The sequence below is a fragment of the Rhyacophila brunnea genome, unplaced genomic scaffold, assembly GCF_057557595.1.
Source record: "Rhyacophila brunnea isolate RB1 unplaced genomic scaffold, BYU_Rbru_1.0 scaffold_16, whole genome shotgun sequence".
Lineage (NCBI taxonomy): Eukaryota > Metazoa > Arthropoda > Insecta > Trichoptera > Rhyacophilidae > Rhyacophila > Rhyacophila brunnea.
Window position 1 is genome coordinate 5,076,316 of NW_028232816.1, and position 17,302 is coordinate 5,093,617.

At 31.9% G+C, this 17,302-nt stretch overlaps 3 protein-coding genes across 3 annotated transcripts in view; 2 read left to right on the forward strand and 1 right to left on the reverse strand.

Annotated features, from left to right (window-relative positions):
* LOC147074236 (uncharacterized) overlaps window positions 1-17,302 on the reverse strand; it is a 626,724-nt gene that overhangs the window by 535,688 nt on the left and 73,734 nt on the right. The gene's annotated exons all lie outside the window — the stretch shown is intronic.
* Window positions 542-5,531, forward strand: LOC147074251 (glutathione S-transferase 1-like). Its single transcript, XM_085943936.1, has 5 exons — window positions 542-682; window positions 2,050-2,108; window positions 2,929-3,070; window positions 3,599-3,792; window positions 5,411-5,531. Exons 1-5 carry the CDS (start codon window positions 542-544, stop codon window positions 5,529-5,531), a joined length of 657 nt encoding a protein of 218 aa, XP_085800062.1.
* LOC147074252 (uncharacterized) overlaps window positions 11,002-17,302 on the forward strand; it is a 58,716-nt gene continuing 52,415 nt past the window's right edge. The window contains exons 1-3 of the mRNA XM_085943937.1: window positions 11,002-11,255; window positions 14,848-15,010; window positions 16,311-16,369. Coding sequence (XP_085800063.1) covers window positions 14,870-15,010; window positions 16,311-16,369 — 200 coding nt within the window. The 5' untranslated portion in view covers window positions 11,002-11,255; window positions 14,848-14,869. The remainder of the gene's footprint in view (window positions 11,256-14,847; window positions 15,011-16,310; window positions 16,370-17,302) is intronic.

Here is a 17,302-nt window from a genome sequence, read left to right on the forward strand (position 1 = left end):
GAAGTAGTTAATGTTGCCAGGGAATTATTAGATTTGGAAGTTAATGTTCATGATATCAACGAGCTGTTGGATTCACATAGTCAGACGAATTTGTTAGACTTTATGAAGCCATCGACATCGAGGAAATTAATGTTTTCTTTTTTTTATATTTTGTAAATATTAATATATACAAAGGACTGCAATTTTATTAAATATTTCCTTCTAAACTAGTGCTTTTGTTAGTCCTTGGTCCCAATTCAACAAAATTTATAAATGTGTCAAGTGGTACCCCGACTTACGTGAATTCGATTTAAGCAATTTTCGTCGGACCCACCTATCGCGTAACTTTGGGGTATTAGGTACTGTATTTTTCTTAGAACGTCCTAATTGAAATAAGAAAGAACTTGTCACGAATTTATTAGTATTGGTACCTATAAATAATTAATTAGTCGGTATTATTGTTAATTCATCTTTGCACTGTGAATTTGATCTAGACTATTTGCTATTGATTTTGAACTGCTCCAGAAATACAAAGGCTGTATGTAAAGGTGAAATTGTGAAAATGGCTCTCAAGCTGTATATGACATATGCCAGCTCACCATCTCGCTCAGTGATGATGACAGCCGAAGCATTACACTTACAAGTTGACTGTATCGTCATGGATTTACCGGGAAAACAGCAGTTCACACCGGAATTTCTTAAGGTATGTATAAAAATTGAATTATTTTTAATCGACGCATAAAATACAGATTATAAAGTGGAAATAGTAAGAAAATATCTCAAGGTCTAGACCATGGTTTCCCAAACTATGGGTCGCGACCCACCAGTGGGTCGCGAGCAAATATTGAGTGGGCCCTCGCCACTGTATACATGAATTATAAAAAATAATACTTTTATTATTGAAAATTAAGTGCAGCCTAAGATGAACGTACTGTCTGAAATTTCCAGTCATTTATCACTGTTAATAAATAACTTTGACGACTATTTTGGGGAAGAGATGAAAAAGTTTGATTCGTTGCGTTGGATTTGTAACCCATTTCAAGACGACTTACCAACTAGTATGTCAACAAAAGCAAGTGAAGAACTCATTGATTTATCAGAAGATACGTCACTGAAAATAGTTTCAATCGTAAACAGTTAACGAAATTCTGGCTCTCAGTTGCTGATAATTATTCTTGCCTGTTCGATGAAGCTATGAAAGTCCTCCTCCTCTTTACTACCTCATATCTATGTGAGGTCGGATTTTCGGCTATGGTTAACATTAAAACTAAATACCGAAATAAATTGGATATATCAAACTCACTGCGATTAAAAGTAACTAAAGTTGAAGTTGATGCTAAAATTGTAAAGAAGAAAAATAAGAAACAAATACATCTTTTCCCATTGAAATAACTTTGTAAAAAAACCTTGCAGGTGTAGGTATTTAATTAATATATTTTTTTTTATTTAAGTTGTGTTTCTTATTTCAACAGTTTTTCATTCATAGTGGTAACACTTACAAAAAATATTTTTTTATTTCAATTAGAACAAATAAGACAGCATTAAATAGTTCCACGACTCACCAGTAGGGAATCTGAGCATTACCAATATTTATGCCCTCTTTTCTCTAAGACAGCTAAGAAGTGGGTCCCAAGATTGGAAATTTTTGTTAGATGGGTCGGAGCCCAGTCAACTTTGGGAATCACTGGGAGACACTCTAATTCTAATAAATAAGAAAATACATAAACCATTTGAAAGTTTTGTGAATAGAAACTAAATGTTTTTTCTTATTCTCGTGTAGTTGTCAAATGTTTAAAGGTTTTTTTAAATCACGTCAAACGAAATGTTAATAGTTTGCGTCGAAATAATGAAGAATTAAAAACGGCAATCGTACGTTTTTATAATCATTATATCGTAATAATATTGAAGTATTTAAACACCTACTTTGTAGCTACAGATAAAAACCTAATATAACTGGACAAAATTAGAAATTAAGCCAGTGTTTTAAAATGAAGAATCTATTATTCCATTTAAATTGAACGGGTAACCAATCAACCAGTATTAAAAGTATGTTTTTTTTATTTTTCCCAGAAAAATCCTCAACATACGGTGCCTACTTTGGAAGAGGGCGATTTTACAATATGGGACAGGTGAGTTCTGATAACGGAGTTTCGTGTAATGTACATAGGTACAGTATCTATTTGCCTAAAAAATCCTTAGTATCTAAAGGTTGTACATTTTGAATAGCTGATTAAATAGGCGTCTCCGAGATACAGTTTGGAAAATAATTCGTGAAATATTCATATAGGTATTCAAGGTTAGTGCTAGACGTGTTCCGTGAATGCTGAAAACATTTAGGTTCAACAATATAATGAACGCTCCTCGTACATGAGTTACAACAGTGGTTTCTAACCGCTGGTCCGTGGAAATTTACTATTAGACCGCGAATTGGATAAGCAACCTTTCAAGCTCATCGATTGATCGGTGATTCATCATAATATAAGATAGTTGATTTTTATATAACTTCAAAATTGAAATTGAAGGGTTGAAATTATATAGGGTCTAAGTGCCAAAAGTATTTTTTTTACTTCTATACAATCTAAATGCCAAGCCTGGTGATATTCTGACGGGTCTAAGTTCCTAACTCTATCATTTTTATCACACTTCAAATATGGGCGGGGTTTATGTGCACCTGCATACCCCTCTACATAGAACGTTTCAATATTGTCCATGTTTAAATATTTTATTCTTCCTTTGTTTATTTTATCTTTAAGATTATGTAAACTTATCATATTATATTGATGTTCTTCTGTAACTTAGTAACTATAAAAATAAAAATGTAGTTTTCGTGAATGGTTTTTTTTTTGTTATATCTCAGTTTCACATTTTTGGAACTTAGACCCTATACACTTTTAACCCTTAAATTATGTCAAAAGTAATTAACGAGTCACTTTACGTTTATATTTTCAGTCATGCAATCAAAACCTACCTGGTAACAGTCTACGGCAAAGATGATTCTCTTTATCCAAAAGATCCTCGTAAGAGAGCACTGGTTGATCAAAGACTTCATTTCGATTCTTCAGTACTTTACCCGAAGCTCAGCAATATTGTGGTATGTCACTCTTTAACTCTATCACATTTTAACTGTTACACCAATTTGTAAAATGCAAAAATAAGATGTAGATAGACAAGCTAAGTAAACCAGACTATATATTCTTAGAATATTTCCTAGAAGATTTACAAAATACTATGGGAACCTATGAACGTCAAAATAACTGCCAAACATGACGGCATGTTTAAACGCGTGTCCGGAAATTTGTACGTATGCAGTTCGCCGTATCGCACTTCACCGTCTTATATTCAGCGGCAAACAAATTTTGAAAATAGCCGATATACTGGATTATTTGTTAGGTTTTCATTCTTGAATTCATGAATTTTGCCAAAATCGGATATGCAATTTGAATTAATGCATCTAATAAAATTGGAGACAGTATAGTATGCGGTCATTTCTTTCCGATAGAAAGCTCACGGCAAAATGTGCTACGGTGAAATGTTTTACGTAGAATTTACATGTAACCATTTGAATGCCTAAACGTATAAAATATTGTAATATTCGACTAATTGAAATATTTATTTTCAGCGTTCTTCTTTATTGTACAAGCAATATGACGTAACTCAACGACAAGTTGAAGAGATAACTGATTCGTACGGGTTTCTGGAGACATTTTTGGAAAACAAGTGTTGGCTGGCTGGAGACATCATGACGATTGCGGACTTGTCCTGCTTGACCACGATTAGCCACTTGAGGGAAATGGTTGCAATAGATGCGAAGAAGTAAGTGTTTAAAAAAACGGTTATATGTAAGATGTACGTATGCACTTATTCGTGCGCCGCAGTACGTGAGGCATGAGTTCGTATAACATGTTATCAATAATGACGAGTTTTTCGTTGAACATTTCACCGTGGAATACATGTACGTATCTTACAAAATGCGGCGATAGTTTGCAAATAGTACTGTTCCAATTAGATTAACCCTAACCTAACCTAACCTAGCAAAGACATCAAAAATTCGCCACATGTTGTAGCATAGTTTCGTACAAATATACTCCACGGTGAAATGTTCAACGAAGAACTCGTCATTTGATTAAATGTTACACAAAAGCGGCGCACGAATAAGTATCCTGCGGTGAACTGTTTACGTACACTTTTCCGGATACGTAAAGAAACATGTTGTAAAATACAATAGATCATACGATACTTTAAGATAAAAAGTCTTGGCTATTTGAACCATTATGTCCTCAGATTATATTATCATAAAAGTCAGATGAATTTTAAATTTAAATAATACCCACCAGTAGTGAAGGGTGGAGGTAAGCTGTTAAGATCCGCCATACATAGTGCAAAATAAACTTTCTACTTAGTCATACGTATTTGTTTTTATTGAACTACGACTACAATTATTTACAGATGGTTATGGTTAGTTTTTAAAAATCAATGAATCCCTGCCTAAACCAAACCATAAACGTATCTATAAAATTTCCAAAGTTATGTATGATTTAATGGCATAATTTTAGATATTTTATAGATAAACGATAATTTTTTTACTATTATCTATTATGGATTGTTTTTGTAGGGTTTAATTGAATTTTAAAAACTAACTAACACCATATGTAAATTGTAGTCTTATTTCAATTAAAAAACAAATATTTATGACTGATAAAGTTTAGTGTGCACTATTTATGGCGGATGTTAACAGCCTACATCCACCCTTCTCCACTGAAACCTACACAGCATTATGTACATTGTAACGCCCACGACGGCCAAGCGCCTGACGCGTTGGCTGATAATTTCGTAGGTCCCAGGTTTGCATCCTGGAAATGGCAAATACACACATTGTTTTTAAATGTGTGTTTGAAGTCAGAATATTAACCAAATAGGTTGAGCAAGTGGCTAACATCCAATTTTCGTAAAAACAAAAATCTGTTAATACAAAACTCCATTCTGTGAAGCCCATATATGTGCTTATAAACTATGAATATTATTTTCTTCGTAAACCCTGACTGGCGTATCCCACATTTTTTGGGGAAAATTGATACAATAATTATTGAATGTTTTTCATATAAAATGCAATCTTCAATATATTATGTTATGATTCTAAAATCTTCCCACTATGGTTTGTTTGGTATGGATCAATATATTAGAAGGGCTCAAAACATTCGCATTTTTTTTACGAAAAATTTTGTTGAAAAATGAATTTTTACATCTTCAATTATACCAATGAAATTGCATCAGTGTCTTTGCTCTTCAACTATGTTTTGTTGGAATAATCCAACACACGATTAGAATAATATTATGACCACTGGTCTTGACAATCCGCACAGACGTGATACATGCAATGCCAATTCAACATTACCCTACAATGTACATACAACACAAATTGTTAAACTTTCAGGTTTCCCAGAGTTACTGCATGGTACCAACGAGGATCTAACCTACCTTATTATGAAAAGATAAATGCGAAGGGAATAAAAAAACTGAGAGATCATGTAAAAATCAATATTCTGGAACAATAGTTTAGTGATGTTAAGATATTGAAGAATGTTGTATAAGCTAATGAAATGTAGATTTCTGTTTTCTTCAATAATAAAGTTGAACTTTTAGCTGCGAAATGTATAGTTTTATTATTCAAATTAGTCAAATTTAATGATGCTCTTATTTGGTGTAAGGTATCTCACACGGTTGTATCTAATAATCAAATGCACGTTAAATATTTGAAATGAACAACGGGCCCAATCGTCAAATTCTTTATGTTCACCTATTTATAATAAGCAACATAAAATTTTTGAAGGCATGGCATAAAAAGACTTGTGTTTGAACATGTACCGTTTTAAAACAAACGATTTTTTTCCGGCTATGTACATGTTCAAACACGCGCGTTAACACGATCTTACTCCCAACTTCACTTATCGTTTGTTAATTTATGCCTACAATTATACGGTGGGTCAATAATTCCTTAGAAAAAAGCATTAAAACAGTTTTTATATTTGTATTTTTTTTTTATTTCTCAACATAATCTCCTTGGAGCTCAATACACTTGGTTAGACGTTTCTCAATTTTTTTAAACCGTCAGAAAAATAAGTTTTTGGAAGGTCGTCAAAATAAGCATTTGTCCGATCGATGACTTCTTCATTTGAAAAAAAACGTTGTCCACTTAGCCATTTTTTTAAGTTTGGGAAAAGGAAAATGTCACTGGGGGCTAAATCTGGCGAATACGGTGGGTGGTCGACCAATTCGAACTTCAATTCTTCAATTTTAGCCATTGATCGTAAACATGTGTGAACACGGGCATTGTCCTGATGAAAGAGGATTTTTTTCCTGTTTAAATGAGGCCGTTTTTCTTCAATTTTGTTTTTTAGCTGGTCCAATAAAGATGCATAATAATCCCCTGTTATTGTTTTTCCTTTTTCCAAATAGTCAACGAAAATAATTCCACGTGCATCCCAAAATACAGAAACCATAACCTTACCAGCTGATTTTACGGTTTTCGCCTTCTTTGGACATGGTTCGCCTTTCGCAATCCACTGCTTTGACTGTTCTTTCGTCTCGGGAGTAAAGTGGTGTATCCATGTTTCATCTACAGTCACAAAGCGACGAAAAAATTCATCCGGATTGCGTTGCATGAGCGACAACAGGGCTTTAGAGGCCACCACCCTATTGCGTTTATTGTCGACTGTGAGCAAACGCGGCACCCATCTTGCAGAAATTTTTTTCATGCCCAATTTGTCATGTAAAATAGAAATGACGCTACCTTTTGAGATCCCTGTAATCTCAATTATCTCACTCAACTTTAATCTTCGGTCACTTAACACCATATCGTGGATTTTATTGATCATTTCTGGTGTAGTCACCTCTACAGGACGTCCTGAGCGTGGTTCATCCTTTGTTAATGTACGACCACGTTTAAATTCATTTAACCAGTTATAAATAGTTGCAAGTGAAGGAGCAGATGTGCCGTGAACTAAATCCAACTCATTTTTTATTTCCTTTGCTGTTAACCCTTTTATATTAAAATGTTTAATAACAGCTCTAAACTCAATTTTCTCCATTTTTGTAAACAAGCAAATTTTTTTTTTTAAATGTACGGGAAACACACAACAACCCGACCAATCTGATTGAAACTTCGCAGCATACTGAATCGGTAGTGCCGCTGCATGAAAACAAACCGCTTACAGTACTAGTCGCGCCACCTGTCGGCTTTTCTAAGGACTTATTGACCCACCCTCGTAGCTAGTCAATTTATGGCTACGGCCGTGTGTTTTAGCTTAACCACTGGGAAATGCCAATACAAATGGCGTAAGTATTTCAAAAAATACTACCTTATTCTTGGGTCAATAATTATTATAAAACAATCATTATTCGTAGAATGCTTATCAAATTTGAATGATCAAAGACATAACTTATAATCAGTATCTTTAGAATTATCTTGAAATGTGTTAATCATGCAAATTTTTTGAAAAATAAAATGCCTAATTCTTGTCAAGTTTGGGATCAGAGATTATAAATGTAATTTTTATCGTAAATATTTCACTATACATTAATTTTACTAATGGTTTTATACCTGTTACGGTTCTGTACCTACATGGATGTACTGAAATATGACTATATTCTAAAACGATAGATCGAGAGCTTTAAAAGAATACTATTTGATGTAATAAAAATACTTTGTGCAGTCATAATATGTTTAAAATAAATAAATGATAATAAGGCTTAAAAATTATATAAATACATTATCTACAACGTTTAAGGAATGTTCAGTTTAGGCTAATGCTTTGAAAATGGGCCGTTACGTTTTGCTTGAAAGTGCATTTTATGGACATAGAACGATGCATTTGTTTGATAAGAAAAATAAATATTATTTATTTTAACTGGTTGTTATTCTTATCAGTTTTTTTATATTTGTTATACGTAAAACGATAATAATATTTTGATCAAAGGTCAACTTATGTTATTCTGATAAATTTACTTCGAAATTGTTCAGATTATAAAAAAAAAATATATTTTCGACCCATTAAAGACTAAAACAAAAGGTATTATCGGCATACAAACGTTCAAAATAGCTCAGAGGTCTAAATTTCAATTATTATTGAACATGGTGATGGATTTGTAACAATATCAGCTAAACTAAACTAAAAACTATCAACTACTTATTGTTATATTGAAGCACCGAGATATTACAAAATAAATGTTCCATATGTGCCACTCACATAATAAAGCGTATATTATACGATCATATCCTTTATAATTTTTGAATAATTCGAGTTTGCAGCCATATTAAATGGGCTACATCGGTAAATTTTCAGCCATAAATTAAAAAAAAATATCACAGAGTGGTTTTAAAATACGATATTATATAATATACTGATAACAATTTATTTTCAGTACCTACTTCTACAATCCGATGCAGATTTTAGCCACGTCCTGAAGTCGTTTCTTAACTTGAGTATACTAACTTAATTAACCTAATCTATTAGATGGTGCTTTATTAGGTTTGGACCCAAACATACTTTGAACAACACAAAATTTACAAAGCACGAGATTCGAGTTAGTGATCTTCAATTTCGTAAGCAAACATTCTAATTAAAATAATAAATTGTACATTCAATAATTAATATAATTTAATTTAAAAAATCTATACTAGTTGTGGATTATATCGCCCGATTAATATTTGAATTTTTGCTCTGGTAGATGCTATAAGCTTACCCCATATGCGATAGTTTTGACAGAAAATATGACATAGTTAGAACGACGCCGAGCGAGATAAAGTGATGCAATAGGCTTCATGTAAGAGCAGTCGGAAGTAATACTAGTAATAATAATTTAATTTACCCTATGTAATTCGTGTACAGTAGAAGAAAATGCAATCTGCGCAATTTCAAGGTTAAGTAAAGTTGTTCCACTATAAATCTAAACATTGATATGGCACCAATAATTGCAATTATTCTTGTCCATTTTTTAGAGTTAAATTTGCTCGTAAAAACATTACACATAATAAATTCTAGACATCTAAAATATGACAAGAAAAGAACAATTATTGTACCTATTACTAATACCAATATCATTAATGTAACAATATTTAAACACCTAAAAATCAGTGTAATGTGAAAAGTAGTTAAATATAGGATTTATATGGTACACCGAATTTTCTGAGTAGATCCTATTATAAGAATTTATAAAATAACGTAAACTCACCTTACGCATGTTCAACACAGTTATTGCCCTCCCAATTGGCATCGTCAATGGCTAGTTATTTACGAGAACAACTTACTAACTGATGCTCCCGATTTCTAAGATCAGGGGACTCGGGTAACTGCTACCAATAATGGCAGAGTTCTCTTTTATATCGTGTACCTAGACATCGTAAAAGTCGCAGGATGGATTTCTCCCGGCTTAACTTTAAATAACAGTTCTTCGCCATTTTGATGTTCCTTTTCGGATGGGGACAAGTTTACAAACAACAGATCCAGCCAAGCTGAAAATGCAGCCTTCAACTTAAAATAAAGCTAAGTACAATTTAAAACCAATTAGACTCTATTTCACCGTACCAATCGAATATATTTCAACGTTGTATTAATTTTTCCATTTTTTTTTGTATCATTTCAAAATTTAAATCTTGTATCTAATTGTGTTGTATAATTAAATACTTAACACCTTTTTAACAAATTTATGCAGTGTTTTTATTTCATTTTTCATTTCTATTTGTAAAATACACACTTAGGCGCCCAAATATTATATTTTTATATTACAAACGAGGTTACAAATGGCATTTTATTAAAGTTAATTATGAGATGAGACAATTCCTTGCCTCATCTCATAATTAAGTTCAAGTTAACCGAAAACCGAGTCTATACGCTTTGAGATTAAAAAGTACTATAATTTCATGTTCTATCGACAAACTAGCTGGCATTTCATTTTAACTATTGTTCATTACAATTTTGACTAACAATTATTTTATTTTATCATTTGCTCTGTGACAAATCCTAACATAACAATGTCTTAAAACATGCAACATAGAGTATAATAGAGTTTAGACTAACTTACTATGACATACAATATATTGTCGAGTTCGAGCTTTGTGCGTTTGAAGTCGGCAACGTTGCTGTTTCGCGGGCCCAATACACGCTCAGAACAATTATTTCTGAGTTCCCTGAATACGTGAGTCCTAGTATCACAATTATTTTAAGATAATACCTAATTAAATTATAATAATAAAAGTATTTTTTTGTTTATAAGTTTATTCCAGGCACAGTAAAAAAACTTCACCTGTGGTACAATTTGGCTTAACAGCTAAGAGCTAAGAAATGTTTAGTGCGATAGTACATATTTTAAGGTTTAAATCAGGGATTTGAACTGGAACTGAACCGATTATTTTTGTCGGAACGAAAACAGGATCCGAATCAGAAAAAAATATCGTTTTTTCGGTTCGGTTCATGTTCAAACACGCGCGTTAACATGATCTCACCCTCCACTTCAGATGTCGTTCAGTTGTCGTGACGGATTTCGACATAATTTTCATATTAATATAAAAAAAAGTATGGCCACGGTTGTGCGGTGTAGCAAAACCATTGATTTCGGAGCGTGACGCCGGGCTATCATACCATAAAATATTCAAAATTATGGTAGAAAATAAATTTTAATACAAATAAAAACATTTTAAAATTAATCACTCTGAATTGAACCGAAAACCGAAAAAACCGTTATATTATATGTTTTTACTTAAACCGTAACAAAATCCGAAACAAAAAAAAATGACGGTTCGACGCCCTGGTTTTCATACTTTTAAGCCGTGAAAAAATAGGTATTTGAGTTATCATTTGCTATAATTTATTATAATTTTTTTAAGGTAAGCCATCAAAGAATAATATTTTATTCGTAAAGGGTGCTGTGAAAAGAACAACTTTGTAAACCACTGACTCATTTTACATGCAAAGTCATCGTCCGAAGAAATCCATGTCAGCGACAGTACCTAACTATCTTGAACAAGAATGAAGACGTTTGCTAATTGTAATTAACACAGCAATATTAATATGATTTTATGTAAAACCTATACTATAAAAATAGTAATATCTAATGAATATTGTGACGTACCATAAATGCTGATAGCCGGGGCCGGAAGGTGCTAAAGATTCTCCTGTTTATCTCATTTAGTTTGTCGCTAGCTTTACTCCGAACCGGTTTAGTCACGTTGAACACCAGTTTACTTCTGAAGAGTAAACCATCCACAAGTTAATCTCATTCATGTAAGTCACACTCGGCAAGAAGAATATTTTAATAATGAATTTGTCAATTTGAATTTATTTACTATAAATATATCAAGAATATATTGTTTTTTGTTTCTGATTTACAATAAGCTAATATAAAACAGTGGCGTTGTTGTTATTTAATTACAAATGAAATTAACTTTTACCACTGTAATTATTACTGTGGGCAAAATAACAAACGAGACTCTCTAAATGAAAAATATACCACTTATATATTTATGGTTTGTTAATTATAATTAATAACTTAAGAACGAATGTGATAATTGACCAATTACGTATTTGGCATCCTTTTAATTAAATTCAGCATTTTTATGCAACTATTGAATGACTTATTTTAATGTCAATATAGTTGTTGAAATTAAAACTATGTGATTGAACACAGAGACTGTATTTTTATGGTTTATTTTTAATCAAAAAGTAAAATGGGTAATTTAATTTTGATATATTTTGAATTAAATTCAACGTTAAGTAACATCATTGTATATAATTTGTGTTAGACCTTTTTGGTTTCTATAATATTACATAATATACTATTAAATTTATTAAAAATTATTACACCAGTAACTTATGAAATGAAATATAATATAATTACGTAGGTATTCTACCGTGTAAAATGTCCTCCTAAGCCTTCTAAGCCGACAAAACTACTCCTGCGCATCTATTCTATACACAATACTGCTATCGGCCGCTATCGAGGGTAGTTTTTCATATTTTTGAATTGAAGTATTATAATTTTTACAGTAAGTTAGTTGTACTTGTTACAATAAGTGCTATATTTTAACAACACCTCCCTTGGCTGTGCTAACTTTTATAGCGAGATAGACAGTTTTGACTGTTTAGACGGCTTACTTTTTGTAACAATAATTATAATACCTAAATACAAAAATATCATAAACTACCCTCGATAGCCGCCGATAGCAGTCTTGTGTATAGAATAGATGCGCTGATATTCGATAATTTTCTACGGTTATATTTTATTTTGTTAGAAATTTAGATGAAAGTTAGTTAAGACACATTCATATTTTCTATCTGGTAATTTTATAAAATATACAAATAACTTGACAAGAAAACGTTGTAGATTTTAGTTTATCTACATATTATTAAATATAAGTACATAAATAAAAATACTTTTTCTAGTGGGTAGATAGGTATATATGCATGAAATGTTTTCAAATTATGTATGTTCAATATAAAATAGAGTGTTCCAGTCTCAAAATAATATTGTGTCCTATTCGTTGATTAACACAAATTATTTACTATCTTCATATATTATATACGAATAACTATGAATTTATAATCTATATAATCAACGCCTATACTTTTCTAATCAAACAGATAGCAAATAGGTAAAGACATGCTATTAAAAAGTAACAAACACTCAACAACAAAAACACTTCCAGTCACGTTGTGATTGTATTAATGAATTAGGAGTGTGCCAGTGTGTTATCAAAATTAAGTAAATATTGATAAAGAGGATATCAGTAAATAAATAAATGAACATTGTACCTATGTAGGTACAAGAAATATTATTATTTTAATATTATAAACAGAATTTCCAGGATCGATTTCTATTGAAAAATCGAATGGGGATAAGGGAGTATTACCAATATACTTACCTACCAGAGTATACGCAGAGTAACTTTGCACTTGTTTGCACTTTTTACTACACTGATACGCCTCTTTGCCTGATTACCTCGCATACAGTTAGATCTATAATAATATAATATGTAATAATAAGAAAATATGTAGATAATATATTATGTAAAAAAATATTTTTAGAATAAATTACAGCATTTTCATCCTGGACCCGGAGTGCCAAGTTATGAAGTAGCAACTCTACCTACCAAGTTATAAGTATACTATGGTTATTTAATTTTAGGTCTAAAATAAGTTTTCTACTATTTTTGTAAGGTAACAAAAATACACCAAAGTTTCTATGTATTCAACCACATTAGAAAAACAGTTTTGTTAAAAAAATATACATCGGAATGTAGTTACTTACATAATATAATATAAAATTCAGTAGGTACTATTTTTTTTAATAACTGATACCAGTGGGTCTATTCTATACTTATCGAACACTAAATTGATAAATAGTATCAAACTTAGGGTAGGTTTGTATCAAAATATTAGCACTTATTGTAACAATTACACGAAGCCGGTTTTTATTGTTGCAATAAGTGCGATATTTTAACAGCAGCAAGATAGGTGATAATATTTTTCACTTTATCACTTTAGCGGTCGATAAGCATAGAATAGACCCACAGCATGAGTGATGAATGACTAAAAACCCCGCGAGTTTTAAATGGTTCCGGTTCAATATTACAAAGTTAAGGTTCCGATCACAGTTCCAAATACTTAAGGGGCTGTAGGTTCCATTTTCAATTCCAGCTCTGATAATAACTACAATTACGTTGTTTATCAGACAGTAAGATAAGGCATTCTATTTTATTCTATGACATTTTCCAGTCTTTGTGATAAGTGCCTACCTAATTAAACTCTGAAATAAAATCAGGTTAACAAAGGTGTATTCAACCGGTTGATCGTATAATATATTGACTGATAATATTATAATATACATATTCGCATATTTGCATGTATAGTGAATTGAAAAACCAAACTCTGCTATTGTTTTCTTTCGTGATTTGGTTATCCGTAAATTGTTTTTGCAATCTGGACCAGAAATTCCGGTGTACTAACATAGATACACTAGTACTATCGTTATAAACTGTGGCTCTATATTCAGATATACCTACACGTAATCGCGGTCGTTTTTGGAACTAAAATCGTTGCAATACCGCCAGCATGCAAAAAGCGCGTGACGTAATACTGTAATCGCATACAGTGTCATGACGTAGATGTCAATATATACAAGGCACACAGTACCTATTATGATTTATACATGTATAGGGTGAGTTTTTTTAGTGGGTATGCTATGGAAATACGTATATGTATGTACTTAAATTACATTACCTACTACATTTTTCTACAATCATGGGTTTTGTAAGAAGGTGTAAGTTTAATACATTATATGTTTCTTTCTAACTACCCAATTGCACAATAAATACATAATATTATTATCAATATATTCCATTTAATCAAATATTCTCGGACATGTTCCGCACCTACATCATCTACGTGTCCGGAAATTTATACGTATGCAGTTCGCCGTATCACACTTCGTCGTGAAATGTTGCATCGGAAATATAATATGGTCGTATATTAAAGACAGTCCATCCTCTTTGGGTCGTAATAGTAATGAGATAAAATTCATGTCTAAATAAAACACAGTTATTGTCGGTTCATAGGAAGCCAGCGGCAAAAAAATAGCCGATATACTGGATTATGTGTACCTAACCTAACCTGTTAGGTTTTCATCATTGAATTCATGAATTTTGCGAAAATCGGCAATGAAAATCTCTTTCCGATAAGAAAGCTCACGGCGAACTGTCCTACGGTGAAATAAAATACGTACGATGTACATGTAACTCATCAATTATGAATCACATGGCACTGATGTGTACTATTGTTTAAATTAAAGTTAAATTAAGTTAAAAAATTATTGTTTCAGTTGTTTTTCTATAGACAAAAAAATGGCTCCAAAACTATACATGGCGGAAGCGAGTCCACCAGCACGCGCCGTGATGATGACAGCAGAAGAACTTGGAGTGAAACTAGACTACATTAATTTCGATTTAAGGAAAGGGCTGCACAAGTCACCTGAATATATAAAGGTAAATTCGTTACCACTATCCTTAGTGCTTGGCAATCAAAAATTGGTCTACAATCATTTCACACACGGTTATACGTTTGAGTTTCGCACGCCGCTGCCGCCCGCTTGACCCTGTGTTAAATTAACTTGGAAAATTCAGATTTGAATATAATTGCCATATATTTATATCCACACCCACGATGGCCGCGCGGCTTAAGCGTCGGACTATAGCGTCGTGGGTACCTGGTTCGAATCCTGGGTCTGGCAAGTACCCATATTGTTTTTCAATTTATGTATGAGTCAGAGTATGGACCTAATAGGTTGAGCAAGTGGCTGACAACCATTTCTCATAAAACAAAATCTGTTAATATAAACTTCCACTCTGTGGAGGCCCATAATTGATCCTATTAGGATCGGACATGGTCGAAAGAAAAGAAAAAGAATATTATTTATATGATACTGATATATGCAATAAGCAAAGCAAATGCCTTCATCTATGACGATGATACATTTATGATGTTTTTGTCATTGTTTTAGATGTAAAATGTGCCTTAATATTGAATCAATTTATACACATATCATAAACGTACCTACCGATTCAATATCTAAAAATATCTCTTTGTATTCTAATGGATTTAAGTTTTGTACTATTCCATTTCATTCCAAGCAAATAAACACTGACTCCACTTCTGACTTCACTTCGAATGACTTCAGCGCTTATTTGCCTTTTGGTGAGTGGACACAGTGCCTGAAGATGCCGAAAGGCGAAACCCGGGTCGCCAAAAACAACTTAAATGGAGTAGTACAAAACTTTAATCCATTAGAATTTAAATTCAAATTGCATCAAGTACCATCGGTTGATAGTACTAATATATCGCTTTGTAAATATCTTTCTGAAGTATATTTTTATTTATTATTTATTTTATCATTGTGTATCATGCGATAACGAATAATGAACAAGTTAAATTTAATTCTATTACTCTCGTAGTTAGAGGACCTCATATTTTGAGCACTGGACCGCCCCCAATTGTAATTGAAATGGATTGTCACTCTATAGAACCTATGTACATAAACAAGTTGACAAGATGCGGCTTTTTAATCATTGAAAAAAACAATATACAGTATTTTAGTGATCCTCAGGACTAGTTCTTCCTCTCAGAGGGAATGCCAACCCATTAAATAAAATACTGTGATATTATATTTTACTTTCAATAAGATTGTCAACAATCTTTCTTGGTGTACCTGCGTACTTAATGAAATATTTTGATTGCCATGTATCGATAATTAATGTATTTTGTTTTATTTATTTTCTTACTCTACAGAAAAATCCTCAACACACCATTCCTATGTTTGAAGATGGAGATTTCGTTATTTGGGATAGGTATGTTAGCAAAATTGTATTTTATTTAAAAACAATATAAACATAATATTATAATATTGAAAAAATAACAATAGGAAAATGCGATAATATCGGAAAATATGAAAAGTTTTAAATACAAAAAATGTTATCTATTTTGATCACAGATGGCAATGTGTAGACTCAAATTGGATGAATTGGAAAATTCATAGTAATAATAATAAATTGTTACGACCAAGAAAAAATATTATTATAAAATTATTACGTAGCTTTCATTAGTTTGTTATAAAAATCAGTTTATAGTGAATATTATGTTTATATAAATAATAAAGATTGAAATATACTACATTATCTAAAACTTGCGTTTTCACCTCTCTAATAAAAATCACAACCAATGATTCGAATTTTGGCGTAGGTATCTGAAATAAATATTTTAGTTTTGACAGGATCACTTATTATAAAACTTTTATATAGCCCGGTGATTATAAAATAATATACGTGAATGACTGTTGAGGGTAGATGTCACTTTTTCGACATAATAATAATATTATTAATGTTATCAGTATTAATCTCAGCGAGCAATCTCTAAAAATGTAGTGCTCTACTACGGACATCTAGTGAGGGAATTATGAAACGTGCAAATTTTTACGGAGATAATAATATGTAGAGTCTGTATTCTATAAGCTGGCGTACACGTCACACGGAAAGCATTGTGACATCTCATTCAACAAGTTTTCAGTGGGAACGAGATGAATGCTGAAGCGGGGGAAAAACCGCACGCCAGCTTATAGAAGACAGACTCTACTTTGACATTTTTAATATTTTGACATAAAGCATTTTTAGGCAAATCCGGAAACAGTTGTGATTGTTGACCGTCTATTGGGAAAAAACATACGTTACTTATAAATTAATAATAGTCAAAGAATGTTTAAGTTGTATACATTATAAAGTCACAAA